The 23338-nt window shown below is 58.7% G+C and overlaps 2 protein-coding genes across 4 annotated transcripts; both read right to left on the bottom strand.

Annotated features, from left to right (window-relative positions):
• Positions 1–132: 132 nt before the first annotated feature.
• Positions 133–10817, bottom strand: PAQR5 (progestin and adipoQ receptor family member 5). 3 transcript variants are annotated; one of them, XM_069025819.1, is made up of 9 exons: positions 7866–8592; positions 7478–7510; positions 6976–7165; positions 6452–6579; positions 6185–6384; positions 4362–4488; positions 3596–3692; positions 2677–2818; positions 133–1425 (listed from the first exon to the last, which is right to left on the bottom strand). In XM_069025819.1, the coding sequence occupies exons 3-9, from the start codon at positions 7024–7026 to the stop codon at positions 1202–1204; spliced, it is 969 nt and encodes a 322-aa protein (XP_068881920.1). In that variant the 5' UTR covers positions 7027–7165; positions 7478–7510; positions 7866–8592; the 3' UTR covers positions 133–1201. The 3 variants fall into 3 exon arrangements, with proteins under 3 accessions (XP_068881920.1, XP_068881921.1, XP_068881919.1); XM_069025820.1 differs by lacking the exons at positions 7478–7510; positions 7866–8592 and adding an exon at positions 10616–10817; XM_069025818.1 differs by lacking the exon at positions 7478–7510.
• A 1267-nt stretch (positions 10818–12084) lies between these two features.
• GLCE (glucuronic acid epimerase) lies at positions 12085–23068 on the bottom strand. The gene is made up of 5 exons (XM_069025776.1): positions 22886–23068; positions 20175–20264; positions 18919–19438; positions 16582–16836; positions 12085–15578 (listed from the first exon to the last, which is right to left on the bottom strand). Exons 3-5 carry the CDS (start codon positions 19424–19426, stop codon positions 14554–14556), a joined length of 1788 nt encoding a protein of 595 aa, XP_068881877.1. The 5' UTR covers positions 19427–19438; positions 20175–20264; positions 22886–23068; the 3' UTR covers positions 12085–14553.
• Positions 23069–23338: the final 270 nt, after the last annotated feature.

Raw genomic sequence — 23338 nt, 5'->3', positions numbered from 1 at the left:
ATATTTGGATTCTGAAGTGGATTCAGAGCAGTGATTTCGGTTCCTTTTCATCGGAGAAACAATTCCAGCGCTTGGAAAAATCCCTACAAATCCCAGGCGCCATTCCCAAGGATCGATTTCTCCCACACTGAAGCCTTTTATCCCAGATTTTATTGCGCTATCCCAGATTTCCGCAGCTCCCCAAGTGCAGCGAAGGCAATTAAAGCAAATTAATGAAACACCCACAAGATTAGCTGGGATAATATTCCCGAGGAATAAGCGGTGTGTGCTGTGCCCCTGCAGGAAAATCCAAGGAAGAACCTGGATCCTGGAAAAGGCTGAGAGCTCCAAGCTCTCCTTGTAAAATCCAGGAGCGGCAGAGGGAAAAAATCCTGGGAATTCTTTCAGATTCCCGAGTGCCTTTAATCCCTGAGCTGTCCCGAATCCTGCTGTTCTCCATGGATCCTGCTCCCATCCCAATCTCCCATCCAAGGAAAACGTGAAAACCCTCTTCCCAAAGGATCCCAAAGCCAGGGAGGTTCGGAAGTGGAGCTCTCCCGTCTCCCGGCCCCAATCCCGGGATCCATCCCAACCTCTGGGAACAGCCGGGACAGCCAGATGCAATCCCATCCTTCCACCCCCCGTGGAAACTCAGCATTCCCACGGGAATGAACTTCCCAGGATTTCCCAGAGTTAAAGCCTGGAAGAGCTTTCCTATGGGAACACCCCATGGAAGCTCTCCCAGAATTCCTTTCGCTCCTAAGGAGCACAAATGGTGAGAATTAATGTGGAGGGAAGCTCCAATCCCTCCATCCCACCTTTCCAGGCACTTGGGCTGAGTGTAAGGCTGGAAATTCCAAAGGAAGGCCACTTCCAAAGGGAAAAACAGGAATTAGGGAGCCCTTGGCTTCACCGGAAATCTCCAAAGTGGTGACGCCGACATTCCCTGGATTCCTCCCCGAGGCAGACCAGAGGGATCCTGCTTTCTTTGGGAAGCAGGAGCGCTCCTGTCCCTTTTCAGGGATCAAATCCCAATTATTTGACACTTTTCCTGTGGATAACCACAGGGTGGGAAGCGTTTCCCAGCCCATCCATGGATAAAGCCAAGCTTTTCCCTTGGGAAAATCCCAAAGGAATATTTGCAGGCAACAACCCCCCCCCTCACCCCTACGGACCCCTCTGCAATGGGATCAATCCCAGAAATCTGAGGCAATCCCCGAGCCTAGTGGGATTTTTCCCGGGAAAGAGGCTCCGGGCGGAGGCGCAGGAAGCAGATCCCGAGGATGGCCAGGCTGGCGGCCGCTCCTATTCCCAGGGATCCGAAGGTTTCCAGGGAAGAGGGAATCGGGAGGCGGCCCCGGCGCTCGGCCATGTCCATGGAGACGGCTTCCAGCTGGAAGTGCGTTCCCAGGATCCCGCAGATGTGGAAAAGCTGGTGGCTGTGCCCTGCGACAAAACACGCTCCGGAAATTCCATGGAAATTCCATGGAAATTCCATGGGCCTTTGGCTCAGCCGGGTGGGTTCCACACGGCCGGAATGCTCCAGGAGCAGTCTGGGATAGTGGGAAAAGCATTCCAGAATTCCGGGGTTCCGCGCTTAAAACGCGCTCAGCCTGCTCCACGAAATATTTATCCCACAAATTCCCACTCCTGATTCCTGTGGTTTTATCATCCTAATTCCCATTCCCAATCCCAATCCCAATCCCTGTGGTTTTTATCCTTCCATTAATTCCCATTCCCGATTCCCACAGTTTTATCCTCCTGTTAATTCCTGTCCCTTATTCCTGTGGTTTTTATCCTCCCACAGAATCCCATTCCCAATTCCCATGGTTTTTATTCCTCCTGTTCATTCCCATTCCCAATCCCATTCCTAATTCTATTCCGAATCCCAATCCCTGTGCTTTTATCCACCTGTTAATTCCCATTCCCATTCCCAATCCCATTCCCAATCCCATTCCCAATCCCATTCCCAATCCCATTCCCATTCCTAATCCCAATCCCCTTCCCATTCCCTGTGCTTTTATCCTCCTGTTAATTCCCATTCCCAATCCCAATCCCATTCCCCTTCCCATTCCCTGTGCTTTTATCCTCGTGCACGGAGCTCTTCCATGCCAAGCTCCAGCTGGACTGGGAGTGTAGGATAGGGATGTGCTCGTCCCCACTGGGGCAGTACCAGGAAAATCCCGCTGTTTTCAGCATTCCGCGCCCATTCCCTGCTCCTGCCCTGCCACGCCTGCTCCTGGGGGAGGATTTTCCCAAGAAATCCCAATTTTATGGATGTGAAACCTCCATGGAAAAGTTGGGAAGTGGCACCGCTGGACCTCCCACCTAAAGCGTTCCCGAAGGGAATATCCGCTCCCCTCCGGCATTCCCAGGTTTCCAGGGGGTTTATTCCCAGGATTCCACGGAATGCTCACCAAACCGTGACAGGGGCTTATTCCCAGCATTCCATGGGGTTCATTCCTGGAATTCCATGGAATGCTCCCCAAGGGGTTATTCCCAGCATTGCCTGGAACGCAGGGATTTATTCCCAGGACTCCATGGGGTTATTCCTGGGTTTCCCTGGAACGCAGGGGATTGATTATTCCTCGCATTCCCAGGGTTATTCCCGGCATTCCCAAGGGTTGTTCCCGGCATTCCCAGGGGTTATTCCTGGCATTCCTGGGGATTATTCCCGGCACTCTGTGCAGCGCTCACCGATGAGGTCGAAGGTTCCCGGCGCCAGGCGCTCGGGCAGGCGCGAGGTGAGGATGAGGAAGGTGAGGAGGGCACAGAGGCTGTGCCGGAAATGCAGCCGGATGGAGCCTTCGGAGCAGCTGCCGGCCGCGCACCGGGACAGCTGCCGGAAAAACAGGATCGTCTGTCCGGCCATCCATCCATCCATCCATCCATCCATCCATCCATCCATCCATCCATCCATCCATCCCTCCATCCCTCCATCCATCCATCCCTCCATCCATCCATCCATCCATCCATCCATCCATCCATCCCTCCATCCATCCATCATCCATCCCTCCATCCATCCATCCCTCCATCCATCCATCCATCCATCCATCCATCCATCCATCCATCCATCATCCATCCCTCCATCCATCCATCCATTCATCCATCCATCCATCCATCCATCCATCCATCCATCCCTCCATCCATCCATCATCCATCCCTCCATCCATCCATCCATCCATCCATCCATCCATCCATCCATCATCCATCCATCCATCCATCCATCCATCCATCCATCCATCCATCCACCCATCCATCCATCCATCCATCCCTCCATCCATCCATCCATCCCTCCCTCCATCCCAAAGGAGCCACGGCCATTCCCAATTCCCCACCCCCACTCCAACTCCGCACTCCCATCCTTATCCCTCCCCAAATTCCCGCCCTGCTCCAGTTCAATCCCTGGAAAAGGCCCTTCACAGCTCCCTGAGGCTGGAATTTTCCAGCCCTTTGAAGTGGGAAGAATTCGCCAGCACTCGGAGACGGAAAAAACATCCGACCGCCTTTTCCTGCCGGAGTTTGTTTTTCTTTCCAATCCCGAGCTGGGCCTGTTTTCCCAAATAATTCCAGGCTGAGGCAGCTGGAATTTCCTGGGATTCTGTGGGATACGCACCCTATAGAAAATCGGGATGCTGTCGAAAATGTAGGGATACACGAAGGCCAAAATTCGGGAAGCTTTGCTCAGCCGGGGCCGCTTGGCCTCCAGAAACCTGGGAAAAACAGGGAATTCCACAGGGCAGAGTGCGGGAAACACAGGGAATCACATCGGGAATTCCACATGGGATGCACTGGGATGTAGTGGGAATCACAGGGAATTCCATATGGGATGTACTGGGATGTACTGGGAATCACAGGGAATTCCATATGGGATGTACTGGGAATCGCAGGGAATTCCACATGGGATACACCGGGAATAACACCGAGAATTCCACATGGGATGCCCCGGATCCCACAACCAGGCTGGGGGTGCAGCCCATCCCCCCCCGGAGGGCTGGGAATTTGGCCATGGAATGCTTTGGCTGGGAAGGGAACCAGGAGCTGATCCAATTCCAAGGGCAGGGATTCCTCCCACGATCCCAGGCTGCTCCAACCTGGCCTCGGACATTCCAGGGATCCATCACCCAGCTTCTCTGGGAATGTGGGATAGAGCACCTGCATCATCCCCAAGTTCCCTCCCGATCCAAAGCATCCCAGGATTCCATAAACCCCCTTTGGAACTTCCCACAATTAACGCTCCTCCCATTCTCCCACACTTCCCTCATCCAACTCTCCACATTCCCCAAGGGAAAAATTCCCTCTTTCCCCTTCCCAGCTCCGGGCAGGCCCGATCCCTGCCCACATCCTCCATCCCTAATTCCTGGTGCTGTCGGAATTCCCACCTGGAGTAGCAGGACAGGCCGGTGCTGAGCATTGTGTTGACCACGGCCACGGGAACGTAGAAATCATGGAATGTGCTCCCAACCCATTCCAACGGGAATGCATAGGCTGAGTACGCCAGAGCCGAGCCTGGAATCACAGCGGGGCCCAGATAGCTCCCGATCCCAGAATTCCTCTGGAATTCCTGGGCACATCGGCAAAGGCCGGGAATATCCCAAACAGGGAGCTGGGAGCAGCGGGAATTCCAGAGGGACCGGAGGTGTGTGGAGACATGGGAATATCCTGGAATTGCCGCTTGCTCCGAGCGAGGCTCTTCCCATTGGGTAAAATCTGGGATTTTCCCTTATTCCCTTTATTCCAAATCCCAACCGAGCCGGGTCTATCCCAAAATATTTGTGGCCGGAGCTGCTCCAGGACATTCCCAAATTCCAGGGTTCTGGGAGGAGGGAAAGGACGAGCGGGAATTTCCGCCAAACCTCCCCCTGTGGATGCGGCATCCCAGAAATCCGGGCTCCCCTAGCTCTTCCTGACCCCCCCAGAATTCCCAAAATCCCATAAATCTATGCTCACCCAGCTCCTCCTCACCTTCCGCATTCCCAAATTCCCATAAATCTGGGCTATCCTAGCTCATCCTGCCTCCCAAAATCCCATAAATCCGGCTAAATCCCCAAAATCCTGTCAATTTGGGCTAAATTCGCGAAATCCCCTACACCTGAGTTCACACCTGTCCTTCTTCGCCCCAGCCCATTCCTGGCCCATTCCCAGCCCGTTCCCAGCCCATTCCCGGATTGTTCCTGGCCCATTCCAGGCCCATTCCCAGCCTGCTCCGGGATCATTGCCAGCCAATTCCCGTTCCCATTCCCAGCCAATTCCCATTCCCATTCCCAGCCGATTCCCGCCCCATTCCCAGCCCATTCCGGGCTCATTCCCGGCTCATTCCCGGCTCATTCCCGGCTCATTCCCAGCTCATTCCTGGCTCGTTCCCAGCCCATTCCTGGCCCATTCCCATCCCTTTCCCGGCTTGTTCCTGGCCCATTCCCAGCCTATTCCCAGCCCATTCCCAGCCTGTTCCCATTCCCATTCCCATCCCCGTTCCTGTTCCCATTCCCATTCCCATCCCCATCCCCGTTCCCATCCCCATCCCCATTCCCATCCTCGTCCCCGTTCCCGTTCCCGTTCCCATTCCCGTTCCCATCCCCATCCCCATCCCCGTTCCCATCCCCATCCCCATCTCCATTCCCGTTCCCATTCCCATTCTCGTTCCCATTCCCATCCCCATCCCCATCCCCATCCCCGTTCCCATCCCCATCCCCATCCCCATCCCCATCCCCATTCCCATCCCCATCCCCATCCCCATTCCCATCCCCATCCCCGTTCCCATCCCCATCCCCATCCCCATCCCCATCCCCATCCCCATCCCCATCCCCATCCCCACCCCGTCCCCGTTCCCATCCCCATCCCCATCCCATCCCATCCCCGTCCCCATCCCCATCCCATCCCCATCCCCATCCCCATCCCCATCCCCGTTCCCATCCCCATCCCCATCCCCGTTCCCATCCCCATCCCCATCTCCATTCCCGTTCCCATTCCCATTCTCGTTCCCATTCCCATCCCCATCCCCATCCCCATCCCCGTTCCCATCCCCATCCCCATCCCCATCCCCATTCCCATCCCCATCCCCATCCCCATCCCCATTCCCATCCCCATCCCCGTTCCCATCCCCATCCCCATCCCCATCCCCGTCCCCGTTCCCATCCCCATCCCCATCCCCATCCCCATCCCCGTCCCCGTTCCCATCCCATTCCCGCCCTGCCGTGCCGCTCACCCAGCCCGTAGAGGCCCAGCGCGGCGTAGTCGCAGCAGTAGCCGCGGTGCCGGCCCGGCCCGGCCATGGCGCCCAGGGCGTGCGCGCCGCCCGAGGCCAGCGGGTACAGGCAGCACGTGCCCAGGAACAGCAGCAGCGGCCACGCCCCGGCATCCTCCCGCGCCGCCCGGAGCCGCCGCACCAGCGTCCCCAGGAAGTAACTGCGGGAAGGGCGCCGTGAGCACCCCGGGAGCGCCGCGCGGGGCCCCCCGGAATGCCGGCGCTCACCCCGCAGGCAGCAGGTGGGTCCAGATGTTGAGGGTCTCGTTGGAGAGCTGGAAAACGCTCCGGAGGCAGGCGCCGGCTGAGAGGCCGGCAGGGCGGTATCCTGAGAGAATTCCCGGCTCCCGGTAGGGCTGTGGGGGAGAGAGGTGGGGTGGGATGGGATGGGATGGGATGGGATGGGATGGGATGGGATGGGATGGGATGGGATGGGGATGGGGATGGGGATGGGGATGGGGATGGGGATGGGGATGGGATGGGGATGGGATGGGATGGGGATGGGGATGGGGATGGGGATGGGATGGGGATGGAATGGGGATGGGAATAGGGATGGAATGGGGATGGGAATAGGGATGAAATAATGGGAAGGAGATGGGAATGGGAATGGAGACAGGAATAGAAAAGGACGGGGAGCATCCTCAAAATTCCGGAGTCGGGACACAGCTGTGACCCCTTCTCACGCTGTTCCCGTCTGCCACATCCCAAATCCCCCCGAGCCTCGGGAGCAGGGAGCAGCATTCCCGACTGACCTCGGGCACTTGGTGGACATTGAGCAGCCGGGGCGCTTTGAGGCTCAGCATGGTTGGCTCCGGATCCCGATCCCGGGGATTTTCCAGCTCCGCTTCCCTTGGGATGAGGCCTCAAACCCCTGCTGGCCACATCCCACAGGAATGGGGCTGCTCTGTGGGGCCAAAGCGGCGATCCTGGGATCACGATGGCCTGAAGGGGACAAGAATTCCTGGGGATGCAGCACGGTGTTCCCAGCAGGATCCCAAATGGAACTGCATCCCATGGGATGGGGAGGGAAGCAGCATCCATCCCTTTGGGGCTGTGGGGATCCCAAAGGAGCAGCAGGAAAAGGCTGATCCTGCTTCCCAGAGGGACAGGAATTCCCACCCCAGCAGAGATCCCTGGGATGCAGGAAGGGCCCTTGGGAAGCAGGGGGGACACCGGATCCCAGCTGAGTCCCGGCTGGATCCCAGCGGGATCCCCGTTCCCTCTCCCATGGAATGTCCCAGCTCCGGCTCTCACCCACTCCTGGCGCTGGCTCCTCCTGCCTCCGCTCTGGGAATTAATGGGAAAATCCCATTATCACTCATTCCCTCCTACCAGGGACCACCTGGAGCGGGAAAAGCGGGAAGGGAGCTCCTGCTCCAGGCATCGGCTCAGCTTGGTCCTGCCAGGATCCAGTGTAATACAATGTGCTGGATTCCTGGGATTCTGAGAGCTCCCGGAGCCTTTGCAGCCTCCTGGGCTGACATTCCAGCTGCTTCAGCCATCCCAGCTTCCCACCGGGACATGCTGGGATCCAGCCTTTGGATGTGCTGCAGAGCCATTCCCAAAGAACCCCCTTGGCTGCCCTTTCCCAGCCCCTGGAATTCCCCTTTGTTCCCTGCTTCCCTCCCATCCCAGCCTCTACCTCTCTGCTGGGCCAGGCAGCTCCAGTGTGAGCCAGCACCAGGAAAAGGCCACGGAACACCGGGAATGGCCAGAGAGGGAGGGAAAAAATTAACGAGGCAGGAGAGCAATAAACCGACAAAATCCAGCTGGAAACGCCTCCAGTTAAAGATTAGATGGGAATTGGGAGCTTTTCCGGGCTGTGGAACCACCAAAGCGCTGCCTCAAAGCTCCACGGAATCTCCAGCCTCCAAATCCCACGAGACTCCTGTGGTTTTCCACGGTGGAAATAGGACTGGGATCAAGAGGAGGCTCCAGGGAGAGCTCGGAGCCCCTTCCAGGGCTCCAGGAGAGCTGGAGAGGGATTGGGACAAGGGATGGAGGGACGGGACACAGGGAAGGGCTTCCCGCTGGAAAATTGGTGATTTAGATAGATATTGGGAAGGAATTCCTGGCTGGGCTGAAATTCCCAGAGGAGCTGTGGCTGCCCCTAGGTCCCTGGAATGTCCAAGTCCAGGCTGGAATCCGTCCATGGAAGGTGTCCCTGCCCATGGCAGGGGCTGGAATGAGAGGAGTTTTAAGGGCCCTTCCGAGCTGGAATTCTGGGATTCTGGGATTCTCGGAGGGCAGGGCAGGGCTGCCCTGGGATATTTCACATTCCCAGGATCCAGGGCTCTGCCCGTGCCCGGCCCCAGCGCGCGGGGCACAAACGCAAATGAGGGCGGGGATGGATGGCCCGGCCCCAAAACAACGGCCCCGATCCCGCCGGGGCACGGAGCCCTGCCCGCGGGCACGGCCCTTCCAGGGGCACCAGCCATTCCAGAGGAATGAGCCATTCCAGGGGCACCAGCCATTCCACAGGAATGAGCCATTCCAGGGGCTCCTCCCTGGCTCCAGGATCCTGCTGTACACAGAGCCCTTGGATGGGAACCCCGAGCTGGGAGCACCTGGATTCATCCCGGCCCCGCCATTCCCGTGGCTGGGAGCCGTTCCCCGTTCTCCGTTCCCCGTTCCCCGTTCCCCGTTCCCCGTTCCCCGTTCCCTGTTCCCGTCTTTCCGGGAAGCAGGAGGAGGCTCCGGGCCCGGCCTGAGCGAGGGATTTGTGTTGTAGCAGAGAAATGAGTCACGGGCAGCGCCGGGGCCGGGCCGGGCACAGCCTGCGGGGCCGGGCCGGGCACTCCCTGCGTGGTCACCTCCGCCTCCTTCTCTGCCTCTTCCCAGCCGGGACTGGGATTGGGATTGGGATTGGGATTGGAATTGGGATTGGGATTGGGATTGGGACGGGGACATGGCGGGGCCGTGACCTCTGCAGTCACCTCTGCCAGCACCGGGGTTCGAACGCTGCGGGTGCACCCAGGTGGCTGCAACAGCTCCTCCTCCTCCTCCTCCTTATTCTCCTTCTCTTTCTTCTTCCCCTTCTCCTGTTTCTCCTGTTCCTCATCCTCCTCATCCTTCTCCTTCTCCTTCTCCTTCTCCTTCTCCTTCTCCTTCTCCTTCTCCTTCTCCTTCTCCTTCTCCTTCTCCTTCTCCTTCTCCCTGTTCCTTTTGCCCTTCCTGTTTCTCCTCCCCCTCCCCGTTATCCCCCCAGCCCCACCCGTTCGAACCCTCTCGGGGCTGTTCCGGCCCCGCGGCCGCAGCTCCGGCCCGGGAGCTCTCGGCTCATTCTGGGCTCCCCTGGGGAATGTCCCCACCCGCCACCGCTGTCCCTGTCCGGCACCACTGCCCCTCCCTGGCACCACTGCCCCTGCCTGGCACCGCTGTCCCTGTCCGGCACCGCTGTCCCTGTCCGGCACCGCTGTCCCTGTCCGGCACCAGTGCCACCTCCCCGTGCCAGGAGCCCGGACCCGGCCCTGTCACCGTCCTCTGCCCGTGGCACCGCTCCCCCTGGCACATCCTTCCCCCTGGCACATCCTTCCCCCTGGCACGTCCTTCTTTCCTGCCTTCCTTCCCTCGCTCCCCATGGCACAACTCTCCCTATGGAATATCCTTCCCCACGGCACAGCTCCCCATGGCACAGCTTCCCCGTGGAATATCCTTGCCTATGCAATATCCCTCCCCATGGCACAGCCCTCCCTGTGGAAAATCCCTCCCCATGGCCCAGCTCTTCCCATGGCACAGCTCTCCCTGGCACGTCCCTCCCTATGGAAAATCCCTCCCCGTGGCAGGTCCCTCCCCCTGGCACGGCTCCCCCGGCACCTCCCGGCACACCCTGGCACTTCCCGTCCGTGCCAGCTCCAGCGGTGCCATTCCATGGCAGGGAATATTCCCGAGCTGATCACCGGCCCCTAACGCCTTTCCAGCGGCGCCGGCAGAGCGGGAGCTGCGCTGGGAAACTCCCGGCAGCGGCCGGGAGCAGCACGGGCCGCGCCGGGATCATTCCCGGCGGGACAGCGGAGGCTTTGTGGGAGTTGTTGTTGCCGCGGGAGCCGCTGGAATTCGCCGGGATCCGCGAGCAGCCGCAGCTTTCCCATCCCAGAAATCCGCCAGCGCCGCCGCTCCCACCCGTCCTTCCCGCGGGATCGGGGGATCCCAGCGCCCCTTCCCGCTCCTGGAACTCGGCCGAGCGAAACTTCCCTGGAATTCCGCGAGCCCCCCCCGCACTGCGGGAGCCGGGGGAGGGCCGGGAATGCTCCCGGTGCTCCAGCGCTCCCGGCGCCTTTCCCACGCGCGGCTCCCACATTCCCGGCCCCGCCACGCGCTGCTGCCGCGCCGAGCCTCGGGATCAGCGGGAAAATGGGAATGAGGGAGGGAGGGAAAAGAGCCGGGACTTACTCCGGGAGCCGCCGCTGGATGCGGCGTTTTGCAGCGCTGGCTCGGAATCCCGGGATTACTCATCTGTGTACAAACACGGCCCGCATGGCCCGGCGGGGCGGGGGCGGCTCTTCCAAAGGCACGGTCCCGGCAGGAAGCGCCGGGAAGCTGCCGGCACCCACCGGGAGGATCCCACAGCCGGCGATTCCCAGATTTTTGGGAGCGAACGAATCCTGGCTCGTCCCAGGAAAAAAAAGGCTCCCAAATAAAGCCGGAAATAAGCGCGGCCAAAGCGGCCGGACCCCGCCGGGATCGGATCCAGGAGGCGAGGAAGTGGAAAAACGGCAGGAAAAAAAATCCATTCCCGGCCCTCCCTGGGCATCTCCCGCTCCCAGCGCCTCTGGAAAACTCCCGGAGCTCTTAAAGAGGAGCCTGGGAATTCCAGCCCTCGCACGGATGCTCATTCCCACATTATTCCCAGCTGGATGGGAACAATTCCCAGCCCACCAGGCAAATGGGCGCCTTTCCCATTCTGCTTCCCAAAAATCCGCAGCCCCTGGGAAGTGGTTTCCCGAAGTTCGGAGAGCACGAGATTCCAGAGGGATGGAGAGGGATGAGAGGGCTCAGCTCCTGAATTCTTAGGGAACTGGGAGAACCGGAGCGAGGCAGGGCTGGAGGATTCCCAGCGCTATCCCACACTTCAATCCCACGGGAAAGTCGCTATTCCTGGTAATTAACCCTCTCCTGCCGGCACTGGGACACGGCTTTCCCATGGACACGGCTTCCCAGGGCTCTGGGATTCCATTCCCACGCTCAGGGATGCTCCAAGGCTATTTTCAATCCCAATCTGCTAAGGAGTGGGAATCACTTGGGAGAATCCTGGAATAGTTTGGGTGGGAATGAGCAGGGACACCTCCCTCTATCCCAGGCTGCTCCAGCCTGGCCTTGGACATTCCAGGGATCCAGGGGCAGCCACAGCTGCTCTGGGAATTCCAGCCCAGCCCCTCCCCACCCTCCCAGCCGGGAATTCCTTCCCAATATCCCACCCCAATCTCCCCTTTCCCAGTGGGAACCCAGTCCCTGTGTCCTGTCCCTCCATCCCTTATCCCAAATCCCTCTCCAGCTCTCCAGGAGCCCCTTTAGGCCCTGGAAGGGGCTCTGGGATCTCCCCGGAGCTGCATTCCCAGCATTCCCAACACTGGGATATTTTTAGTGACCGCTCTGTTAAAATCCTTATTTAACGCATCCCAAAAAAAACCCCTCCAAACCACCTGGATTTAACAGGAATCATTCCCACCAGGAATCCACCACCGGTGCTCCTTCCCTCCATCAGCAAACCCTTCGATTAGCAGGAAAAAATTCCACCTTTTCCCCCCTTTTCCAGAAGAAAACCCTCCTTCGAAATGCACCGCGGGAAAACAGAGTTGGAATATCTCAGGAAAACGGGATCCTTGGAAAATCCCTCGAAATGAGGAAGACAATCCTGCACGTTTTCCTTAAGATAGAAAAATTTATTTCCCAGTCTTAGAAAGCTTTTCCAAGGCTGCCCCCATTCCCGGTGTCCCGTAGAAACGTAGTAGAACCTCTTCCCGCCAAAAAATTCCGGAGGGGCGGAATACAAAACTATCCTGTGCACATTGTGCTTAAATTCCAAAGGCTCGGCAGCTTCCCAAAGGATCACCCTGCCCAGAGCATCCTGTAAACAAATTATTGCATATTTTCCATCGGGATCCTGGGGAAAATCCCACCAAATCCCAGGCAAGTGCCGCCTGCTGAGGAGGAGAACGGGAATGAGCGGCTTCCAGGGAATGCCCGGCCCGGGGGAGGGTTGTGCTTGTGGTGCTGGGGTGGGGGAGCCACGGAGAGGGGATCCCGTGGGAAGAGCCAAGGGATCTCCGGGTGAAAATCCGGGATGGAAGCTGATCTTGGTCCCAAAGATCTCTGGGAAATTGGAGATGGAAGATGAAGAAGAAGATCCCGAAGCGGAATGAATTCCAGGAAGTTCTGGGCACTGAAGGCGTTGGCTCCGTGGCCAAGGAGCCTCTTCCAACGCACAGCTGGATCGAGGGAATATCAGGAATATCTCCACGGATTCTCCGTGGATTTGCAGCCTCCGGAGGGGACTCCTGGAAGCTCCCCCTGTGCCAAGGCCGACAGAAGGTGATGGAAGGACGGGGGCTGGGACACCCTTGGAATGCCCATCCCGTGCTTCCGGAGCGGGAAAATCGGCCATGCTCCAAGCCCGCCATTGGCATGGATTCCCAAAAAAACCAACCAAGAGGAACTGCGGCCTCTGTAAGGCACCAAACCCATCCCTGGAGCAGCACCCAGGGAGCCTCTCCAGGTTTTCCAACCGGGAAAAGGACGGAAGGAGCACACAGGGGGAGGGTGGGGAAGATTTCTGGGAAGGAGCAGATTTTTGGGAGGGAAGCCTGGGCTCGGGATGGGTTTGTGTGCACACGTGTTGGGTGTCCACAGGCACGGAAAAGAATTCCTTTCTGCTACCTCTGGTATTGGAATTCCTCCTCCGCCATCCGTGCCCGGATGGATGGATCCGATCGGAGCACGCGGATTGAAGTGGGAAAAATCGCTCCGAGACCAGCGAGAAGTGAAGGAAAAGCCCCAAAAAAGAAAAGCAATGAAAAGAGGGAGACGGGTGTGGTCCTTGTGCCTGGGATCTGGGGATTGGGATGAGCTCTGCCACCTCCACCATGGAATGGGAGCGCTGGGAACGCCCAAAGTCCATCCACGAGCTGGGGCTCAGGCAGCAGGTGGGATCATGGAATCATGGAACGGTTGGGTGGGAAGGACCTTAAAGCTCATCCCATTCCATGGGCAGGGAGCTTCCACCATCCTAGGCTGCTCCAAGCCCCAGCCAGCCTGGCCTTGGGCATTCCAGGGATCCAGGGGCAGCTTCTCTGGGAATTCCAGCCCAGGGAGAGCTCAGAGCCCTCTGGGGCTGAATTTCTAAAACGCTGGATGGGCTGGAGCAGGAGAAATATTCAAATCCCCCCCCAGAAAAGCTTCCTGAATTCCTGAATTCCCTGAGGGACTCAGGACGAGCTCAGTGTCCCGCTCAGCAATTCCCGACTGATGGCCCCAAAAGGCGGCCAAAGGCCAGAGGAATTCCCAGATGGAATTACAAACTCCAGTAGAAAAGGTGGAGTTCCTGGATAAGGGATCCCAGCTCCAAGGGAATTCCAGTGACCTGGATAAGGGATCCCAGGTCCGAGGGAATTCTGGTGACTGGGATAAGGGATCCCAGCTCCGAGGGGATTCCAGTGACCGGGATAGGGGATCCCAGCTCCGAGGGGATTCCAGTGACTGGGATAAGGGATCCCAGCTCCGAGGGGATTCCAGTGACCGGGATAGGGGATCCCAGCTCCGAGGGGATTCCGGTGACCGGGACAGGGATCCCAGGTCTGAGGGAATTCCAGTGACCGGGATAAGGGATCCCAGCTCCGAGGGGACACCGGTGCTGGGACCTGGGGCTGTTGTGCTCCAGGCTCCCAGTTGTGCTTCCATGATGCCGGGCACGTGTTTTCCATAAGAAACCCTCCAGCTCCAGGATCTCCAGATGGAGAATGGGCAAAAAATTCCAAATGTGGACTTTTCATCCCAAAAAAGAGAATCCCTATGAAACCCCCGCCCCCCCGTTTAAAGCCACACTGTGCACTCCCAGGCTCCGAGTGATTCCCGCGGACGGCGCTCATCCCACGGGAGCTGCTCCAACACGGACACATAATCCCGGCTTAAGAGGCCCCGCACGAACCCTCCAGGCCGGGACCGCACTTCCAGGACTTCTATGGCTTCTGCGAACGTTTTCCTTGAGAGAGGAAAAACCAATCCCAACAAAACCCAGCCTCGAACTCGGAGCGCGGCAGCGTCCCCATCCCGACGCTTCGAGTCCGGTTCCGAGGACGGCTCGCCCGGGAACGCTGGGCGGGATCGGGACGCGCTCAGTTGTGCTTGGCCCGCCCTCCTCGCAGGTAGCTCTTCCAGCGCTTGACGACCTCCTTGAAGACGGGCGCGTCGTCGACGGTGCTGAGCAGCTGCAGCTGGTTGATGTGCGTGGTGTGGTAGTCCCAGCGCGCCAGGTTGGGCGCCGTGCCCAGCATGAAGTGCCGCAGGTCGTAGATGGTGCCCGAGCCGGTGTCGAAGAGCGGCAGCATGGCCTTCAGCGAGGCCATGCCGCGCTCGTAGAGCAGCCGCGCCTCCCGGCCCAGCTTCTCGCCCGCCGTCTCCTTGAGGTCGTAGAGGCCGATCAGGGCGTACATGAAGCCGTTGAGCACGAAGGAGCTGGGCGAGGTGGGGTACTCCTCGTACCAGTCGTGGCGGTCCATGAACACGGCCTTGACCCCGCGCTGCTCCGCCGGCAGCTTGAAGGGCGCCGTGGCCCGCAGCGCCGCGCCCAGGAAGGCCGGCTCCTTGGTCAGCAGGTAGGCCCTGACCAGCGTGGACATGGCCTGGCCCTGCGCCATGGCCGAGTACCAGCCCGGATCCAAGGATTTGAAGCCTTCTCCCAGCTTCCTGGTGACCATGATGGGCCAGCCGCCGCGCTCGTCCTGGTTGCGCAGCAGCCAGCGGCTGGCGGCGAAGAAGGCGGCCATGTGCGCCGTGGCCGAGACGGTGACGTTGTCCAGGAAGCCGCGGCCTTTGGCCACCAAGCGCAGCAGCCGCTTGGGCATGATCTTGGTCTGCTTCACCGCCTTGGTGTTGGAGAGGCCGACGCCCTTGCGCAGATCCGTGAGCAGATCCCGCGTCAGGGTGCTCCAGGCGGTGCGGGCGCCGACGCCGTAGAAGATGTCGCGGTCGCGGAGGGCGATGAGCTGCGTGTTGGACACGTAGTGCACGGTGAAGAGCGCGTTCCTCTCCGTGGTCTCCAGCACCACGGACACGCTGCCGTTGCTCTGGAACTTCAGGTCGAAGGAGATGATGAAATCCCGGCCGTTGTTGAGCTCCAGGGAGACGCCCTCGGAGGATTCTGCGAAAGCGACCCCAAAAGCCTCGCTCGGCATCGAAACGTTCCCGCTCCCAAAGCTTCGGAGCGCGGATTGCCTCCGGAATGCCCGAAATCCCGGGAGGGATTCCCAAGCTTTTAGGGCAGCCCGGCGATAATTCGGGGGTTTCTGGGCTATTCCACCGGATTCGATGGAGTGGCCGAGGAAATGTGGGAGCAGCTCCCGGCATTTTCCACGGTCTTATGGGATGTTTCCGGAGGGATTGGAGCCGTGGATTCGGTAGGGTGTGGGGACAGGGACAGGCCGCCAGTGCAGGACCTTTCCTGGGATGGGTCAGGTTGGAAGAATCCCTAAATCCCACCTCATCCCAGCCCTCCCAGGGGCAGGGATATGTCCCTCTAATCCAGGACCTTTCCCCCAGGATGGAGCGCAGCGGGAATTCGGCTGCTCCGTGATTTTCCCCTCCCGCAGCCCAAAGCAGAAAGCAACGACCGCCCTTCTATCCCAAAATTCCCATTTTCCTCGGCAGAAGGACACCACGAATCCACACCTTCCAAATGCAAGCGTTCCAGGAAATGAGGAATGGAAAGGATGGGGGAAGACAGGTGGGGAAGGAAAGGGATTGGGAATAAAGGGCGGGAATGAAGGATGGGAAAAAGGAGGATGGGGAAGGAAAAGGAACGGAGAGGAAGAATGGGGAATAAAGGATGGGAAAAGAAGGAGTGGGAATGAAGGACTGGGAATGAGGGATTGGGAATGAAGGATTGGGAATGAAGGACTGGGAATAAGGGATTAGGAATGAAGGACCGGGAATGAAGGACCGGGAATGAAGGACTGGGAATGAAGGACTGGGAATGAGGGACTGGGAATGAGGGATTGGGAATGAGGGATCGGGAATGAAGAACCGGGAATGAAGGACTGGGAATGAGGGACTGGGAATGAAGGATTGGGAATCACGGCCAAACAAAACGCCAGCACCCCATGAACTCCAAGCTCCCCCGCTCCGCCGGGATTCCCAAGACCCACCTGGGCAGGAGAACTGCTTGACCCCGCTGAGCCGGGATTTATCCCACACGGTGGTGAGGGAGCAGCCCTTGGGCACCGTCCAGTCCCCGTTCCCGTCCCCGTTGCCGTTCCCGTTGCCGTCCCCGGCTGTCTCGTACACCTCCACGTGCGGCGGCCGCTCCGTCAGGTTCTTGCTGTAGTGGCTCAGCCCGTACTGGGCGATCTGGATGGGGTAGAAGTAGCCCTGAGGGCCCCACTGCGTGGAGAGAGGGACTCCTGCCCGGGAAAAACATGGAAAAGTCACAGGAATGCGGGCAGAAATTCCTCCCCCTCCTCCTCCTCCTGCTGCTGCTCCTCCTCCTCCGCCCGACGTTCCGGTGTCTCCGGAAATGGGGTTTGGGGGTGGCGCCCTTTGAGGAAAGTCCTGGGCAAGGAGGGAATGGAGTGGGAATTCCTTTCCCACTAAAATCGGGAATTCCGTGCTTTTGGGTGGCGGAGGAATTCCTGTCATGGATCTTCCTGACGTTTATGGAATCACGGAATGGGATGGACGGAAGGGAACTTAAACCCCATCCCATTGCAGCCCTTCTGAGGTCAGGGACACTTCCCGCTATCCCAGGGGGATCCAGCCTGGCCTGGGACATTCCAGGGATCCAGGGGCAGCCACAGCTGCTCTGGGAATTCCAGCCCAGCCCCTCCCAGCCAGGAATTCCTTCCCAATATCCCACCCCAATCTCCCCTTTCCCAGTGGGAACCCATTCCCTGTGTCCTGTGCCTCCACCCCTTATCCCAAATCCCTCTCCAGCTCTCCTGGAGTCCCTTTAGGCCCTGCAAGGGGCTCTGAGGATTCCCTGAATCCTTCCCTTCTCCAGGGGAACATTCCCAGCTCTCCCAGCCTGGCCCCATTCCCATTCCACCATTCCTGGCACATCCCACTTCTCTTAACAAGCCCTGACCGGATTTTCCCCATTCCCGGGACCAGATAATCCCAAGGCTCTTCCATCCCCCCCAATCCTTTTACATCCCATAAATCCCTGCAAATCGAGTCCATCTGTTCCGAGGAGATTTTCCCAGGAATTATTTGATGCTGAAAGATCCCCAAATCTCTCCCATTTTTCCTTGCTCCCCCGGGAGAATTCCCAGACTTTCCCAGCAGGATCTGCCCCGATTCTTCCAGGCAGCCATCCCTGGGATCGAGCTTCCCACCGGGAAAAATCCCAAAAATCTCCCAGGAGAGCCCAAATTTCTCCCTAATTCCAGGTTTGGACGATTCCGGCTGTAAAAGAACCCCCTGGAGCATCCCAGAGATTTCCAAGCACGAAGAGCTCAAATCCATGTCCTGATTTATTGGATCCCACAGGAAATCCCATCCAAGGGGTTCAGTGAGACCTGGAAATCCACCCTCCACGGAATCCTTGGGATGCAGCTGCGGAAAACCCCGCAGAGCTGCACCTGCCCCTTCCCAGCTCGTGGGATTTGCGTGGAAAACCCTCCCTGGATGCCCGGGAATCAACTGGAGAACTGGAAATTCCATCATTTCCTTGGGATATTTAAAATGTGGCTCGATCCAGGCTTCTCCTCAAATCCCACATTTCCCTTGGAGCCAGTTCCCAATGGCCAAGTACAAAGGCAAAGTGGGAATGGATCCCTAGCTCCTTTCCACAGGAATTTCAGGATGTTCAGTCCTGGAAGGGGGAAAGATCCAAGTGGGATTTGCAGCATTTCCCCCACCTCGGGAATGTTGGGAATTTATTCCAAAGGTGGGAATGATGGGAATGGGAAAATTATTCCGATGGAGTAGGAATTTTCCTGCTTTTTTTGGTGCTAATCTGTATTGCTGATGGCATCTTTTCCTATGGAAAAAGCCATCCCAGGAAAGACTGAAATGCTCTGGATTTTGGGAATTCCCGGAAGCTCCTTAAGGCTGAGTTAAAAAAAGGGGAATTCATCAGGAATGCAACAAGCTGGGAATTTCCTTGAGATTCCCAAACTCTGCCAGGATGGAATTTCCCAGGTCAGCGGAGAGAAGGAGCAAAAGGGGAACATGGAACGGGAGGGGTTTTCTGCTTGGAAATGCTTTGGGAAGGGATCCCAATCATCCCTGGTGATTCCAAGGGTTGGGGCGCGGGTTTTTGGGATGGGGATGATCCTGAAAATCCGCTTCCAGCAGATTTTCAGGATCATCCCCATCCCAAAAACCCAGATTTCCCAACCCACCAGGCTGATACGCCTGACGCCATCGCGAACCTTGACACTGCCCCATTCCCACACCCAGCAGGTTTTTGGGATGGGGGTGATCCTGAAAATCCGCTTCCAGGATTTTCCAGGGATTTTCCCTCATTTCCCATCCCAACCCACCTTCAACACCGCTGATACACTTGACCCTGTCGCGGACCTCGACGTTGTAACCCTCGAAGGACATGAAGACGCCGTCGGGCCGGTACGGAGCGCGCTGGGCGTAAACCTTGGAATAGCTGTGGGAAAACTCGAAGCGCTCGTTCCCGTCGGATTGGGCGATCCGCCCGTACACCTGGAAGTATTTCTCCACCCAGCTGAAAGGCAGGAACACCTCGGAGCCCTCGCGGCGCCCCTTCACCGTCTGCTCCTCGTTGATGACGCAGTCGATCTCCTCGTAGCGCAGGCCGCTTCTCCCGGCGCTTCCCGGGATTGCCGGAGCTTTCGGCGGCGCATCCCGAGGCGACGCTTCCTCGGCTTCGGCCGCGTTGCCGCGGCGCTCCGGAGAAGGGGGATCCCGTGGGATCGGGGAGCGCTCGGAGCAGCGGCTCCAGAGGAGCAGCGAGAGCAGCGCCAGCAGCGAGCAGAGCGCCAGCAGCGCCTTGGAGCTCAGGCGGGCCAGGCAGCGCATGGTGCGGCATTCCTGGGAAATAGGGAATGCGGGATTTGGGATGGGCCCGGATAACGGGAACTGTCCTGGATAACAGAACCAGGCAGCGCATTCCTGGGAAAGTGGGAATGCGGGATTTGGGATGGGCTGGGATAGCGGGAACTGTCCTGGATAATGGGGCCAGGCAGCGCATGGTGCGGCATTCCTGGGAAATAGGGAATGCGGGATTTGGGATGGGCCCGGATAACGGGAACTGTCCTGGATAATGGGGCCAGGCAGTGCATGGTGCAGCATTCCTGGGAAACAGGGAATGCGGGATTTGGGATGGGCCCAGATAACGGGAACTGTCCCAGGTAACAGAACCAGGCAGCGCATTCCTGGGAAAGTGGGAATGCAGGATTTGGGATGGGCCCGGATAACGGGAACTGTCCTGGATAATGGGGCCAGGCAGCGCATGGTGCGGCATTCCTGGGAAACAGGGAATGCGGGATTTGGGATGGGCCCGGGTAACAGGAATGGCACCATCCTGGGTAACAGAACCAGGCAGCGCATTCCTGCGAAACACGGAAATGTGGGATTGGGACACAGATCTGGGATGTTCCCAGCTGGGAACAGCGCCCGGTGATCCCTGGAAAGCCGGAGCTGGGAATTCCTCACCGGGATCAGCCTCAACCCCTCAAGGAAAAGCTGGGAAACCGGGATACGAACTGCAGTTATCCCAAGGGAGCCAGGAATAAATGGGAATGGGGAAAGGTGGCTCCGCTCTTACCTTAAGGGAAGGGAATTCCTGGAATTCTAACGCATCCCAAGCTTCCGGCGGCAACGAGCCCAGGATTTACAGCGATTCCTCTCAGGATTCCTGCAGGGAAAAGCAGGAAAAGCGGAGCTGCAGCAGCCCCGGAGCGGAGCTTTTCCGGGAAAAATCCTGGAATTTTGAACTCCTCGGGATGTTCCAGATCCCTGAGCGAGTTTTCTTGGATCAGGATCCTGGCTCCGGATTCCCCGATGCTGCTGGAGATCGGGAACAGCCGGGATTTCCTGGAAAAGCCGCTGATCCCAACCCTGCTCCAGGGGCTTTGTGCATTCCCAGAGTTCTCTCCCAGCAGGAATTCTGCCATCCCGGCTGCTCCGGAGGGTCAGGAATTCCCACATCCAGAGCTGGAATCTGCTCCGAGGGAAGCACAGGAGGATCCCAAACATTCTGGGGCTCTTCCCATCTCCCAGAGCCACCGGAATTCCAGGCCAGCAGGGATTTGGGATGGGAATGTTTGGGACGCAAAGCAAAATTTTTGTTTTGTTCCCAGGTGCATCCAGGATTTTCCCAGGGAAAAGGGAAATGGAAAATCCATCCAAATCCCGGGATTTGTTGCGGGAAAAGCGGATCCAGGCGCTCTTCGTGCCGCTGGAATGCCGCTTCCCAAAGAAAACCGGGAAAGGATCCTTGGGAAGCTCGGCAGATCCGGAGCTCTTCCTTTGCCAGAGAACGCCTTCGGAAGAGCGGATTTTCCTTGGAATGCGCTGCTTCTGGAGGCTCTGGGAATTCTGCCCTTTCCAGGCTGGAAGTGCCAGAATTCCGGCTTTTCCCTCATCCCTGACTGCTCTGGCTCCCAGGCCACATTCCCGGGAAAGTGAGGAGTTTTTCCCACAGCAGAGTCCAGGGAAACCCCACGGATCCGAAGCCAGCCTGGCAATTCCCAGCTCCCAGGAATTCCGCCTCCGCCCGCGATTTGGGGCTCAAACTCCAGGAATGTTTTTCCCAGGATGGATAAAGGCGGCGCCGAGCGGGAGCTGGAATTCCTGCTGGGAAGAATTCCCAATTTTCCCAGCCGGCGCTCCGGGAAAAAGCTCCCGCTTCCCAAAAATCCAATGGGAACAAGGCCAGAATTGCAGGGAATCGCCTTTCCCAAGGCTCCTTGGGATACCATTCTTGGGAATGGGCTCATCCCTAAGGAAAAGCATTTGGGAATTCCAGGATTGTCCCAGGGAAATCCCAAGGATTTCAGGAGCCTCGTGCCGGGAATTCCCAGGAAATCCCTGGGAGAGCTCGGAGCTGTTCTGGGAGCTGGGAGAACGGAACTCTCCGGGAATTTCTGTTTGCCCTAAGAGCGGCTGGAAAAGCGGGATAAGCTCGGTGTTCCAGGATTCCCAACCCAATCCCGGGATTTGGGAGGGGAAAACACCCCGGGAAGCCCCAAGTGCGGGATTCCCTCCGGAATTCCCACAGAATTCCAACCCCCCTCACACTTTTGTGACATTTTTCGGGATTGCTCCCCCCTGGAATCCCAAAGCATCCCGGAATTCCCTTGGAAGCAGGAGACGGAAAAGCCCCAAAGGCTCCGATTCCCGACTGGAAAAGTCCTCCAAGCTGTGGAAATTCCCGCTTTTTGTTGGGGCCGCGATTCCCAGATTTCCCATCCCCTCCGCGGATTTGCAGCAATCCCCAAGAAGGAATTCCAAGGGATTTTTTTGGGATGGGAGCTCCAAGAAATTCCTTACTGCTTTTTTTGGGGGTAATAAAATTCCCGAGATCTTCCGAATTCCAGCATTTTTCCCGCTTTTCCGCCCCAGGGAATTCCAATCCTGGAATGTGCTCCTGATTGAAGCCTCCTCCCAGCTCCCAGCAAAACCGGGATTCCGGGAATTCCCCCCTTTTCCAGCCGGGAACATTCGGATTCTCCCGGATGTTTCTCGGGATTTCACCCTCTCTGCCCTATTCCAGAGGCTGGGAATTCCCAAAAAACACATCCAGGCCATGCCTTGGAATGAAAGCCCAGCCAGGATGATTCCCACAGGGAATTCCCGGAGCTGCAGCTCCTTCTCCTGGAATTTCCCGGGAAAAGCTCCCAGCTGGAATTGCTGCTCGGGTTCCGGAGGCACCTGGAATGGGATGGGAATTCCATGGAATGTTCAAGCCGATATTCCCGCTTTTCTCCTGAGCCGGGCTGGGAGAGATAACCGCTGGGATTTGTGTTCCCTGAGGGCCACGAATCCATGGAAAACAGCCAGAATTCCATGGAAAATGACCACGAATCCATGGCAAGCGGAGCACGGCTGCTCCAGCCTTTTCCTGGGATAATGGGGATGTCCCTGCCTATGGAAAGCGGCGCAACGGGATCAGCTTCCAGCCCAAAGCATTCCATGAATCCATGAATTCCGTATCCCTGAATTCCCCAATTCCATCGCCTTTACTCCCGAATTCCAGAGCCCGTATTCCCGCGCTCCACATTCCCGCATCCCCCAGCCCGTATCCTGCATTCCCACCTCTTCCAGCCCCTATTCCCGCATTCCCAAATCCCACATTCCCACCGCCCCTATTCCCTCATTGCAGCCTCTGGCAGCAACCCCGAGGCGGCCCGAGCACGCCCAGCCCCGCCAGTGCCGGCCGATCCCGCTGCCCTCCCCCGCTCCCATTCCCGCTCCCATTCCCGTTCCCGTTCGCATCCCGCGGGGGAATCCCGGGAATCCCGGCCCGTTCCTTACCTGTGCCGGGGCCTGGCGGGCGCCGGAACCTCCGCGCGGGGCAGCGGGGGGAGCACGGAGGGGCAGCGCCGGGCCCCGCCCTCACGCGCCGCAGCCAATAGGAACGCGCGGCGCGGCGGCGCCGCCGCCACAACGGCGCCGGGCGGGGCGGGGCGGAGCAGCCACCGCCCCGGGGACACCGGAACCGCTGCCGCCGCTGCCGCCGCTGCCTCGCAGCCACGCGGCGGCCCCACCGCCGCCTCAGCCCGGCCCCGCCGCCGCCTCAGCCCGGCCCCGCCGCCGCCGGAGCGCCCGGGGCCGAGCAGCGGGAGCGGCCCCGCCTCGGCTTCCCGCGAGAGCGGCCTGGCGGCGACCAATCAGAACCGCGCGTTTGGCGAGGGCGGGGCTTCCGGGTGGAGCGCGCCGCTGATTGGCTGCGCCGTGCCCCGCCCACCGAGCGGTCACGTGGCGAGG

The sequence above is a fragment of the Aphelocoma coerulescens genome, chromosome 10 (assembly GCF_041296385.1).
Source record: "Aphelocoma coerulescens isolate FSJ_1873_10779 chromosome 10, UR_Acoe_1.0, whole genome shotgun sequence".
NCBI lineage: Eukaryota > Metazoa > Chordata > Aves > Passeriformes > Corvidae > Aphelocoma > Aphelocoma coerulescens.
The sequence above is the reverse complement of the archived record's forward strand: the minus strand, read 5'-3'. Positions and strand labels throughout refer to the sequence as shown.

Coding starts and splice junctions, on each gene's coding strand:
- GLCE (XM_069025776.1), bottom strand. CDS start 19,426: ATGCGCTGCCTGGCCCGCCTGAGCTCCAAGGCGCTGCTGGCGCTCTGC. Junction 16,837..18,918: donor GTGTATCAGCGGTGTTGAAG/GTGGGTTGGGAT, acceptor TTTCCCGGGCAG/GAGTCCCTCTCTCCACGCAG. Junction 15,579..16,581: donor CAAGCAGTTCTCCTGCCCAG/GTGGGTCTTGGG, acceptor TCGCTTTCGCAG/AATCCTCCGAGGGCGTCTCC.
- PAQR5 (XM_069025820.1), bottom strand. CDS start 7,026: ATGCTGAGCCTCAAAGCGCCCCGGCTGCTCAATGTCCACCAAGTGCCC. Junction 3,693..4,361: donor GGCCTGTCCTGCTACTCCAG/GTGGGAATTCCG, acceptor TGTTTTTCCCAG/GTTTCTGGAGGCCAAGCGGC. Junction 1,426..2,676: donor GGGAACCTTCGACCTCATCG/GTGAGCGCTGCA, acceptor GTTTTGTCGCAG/GGCACAGCCACCAGCTTTTC.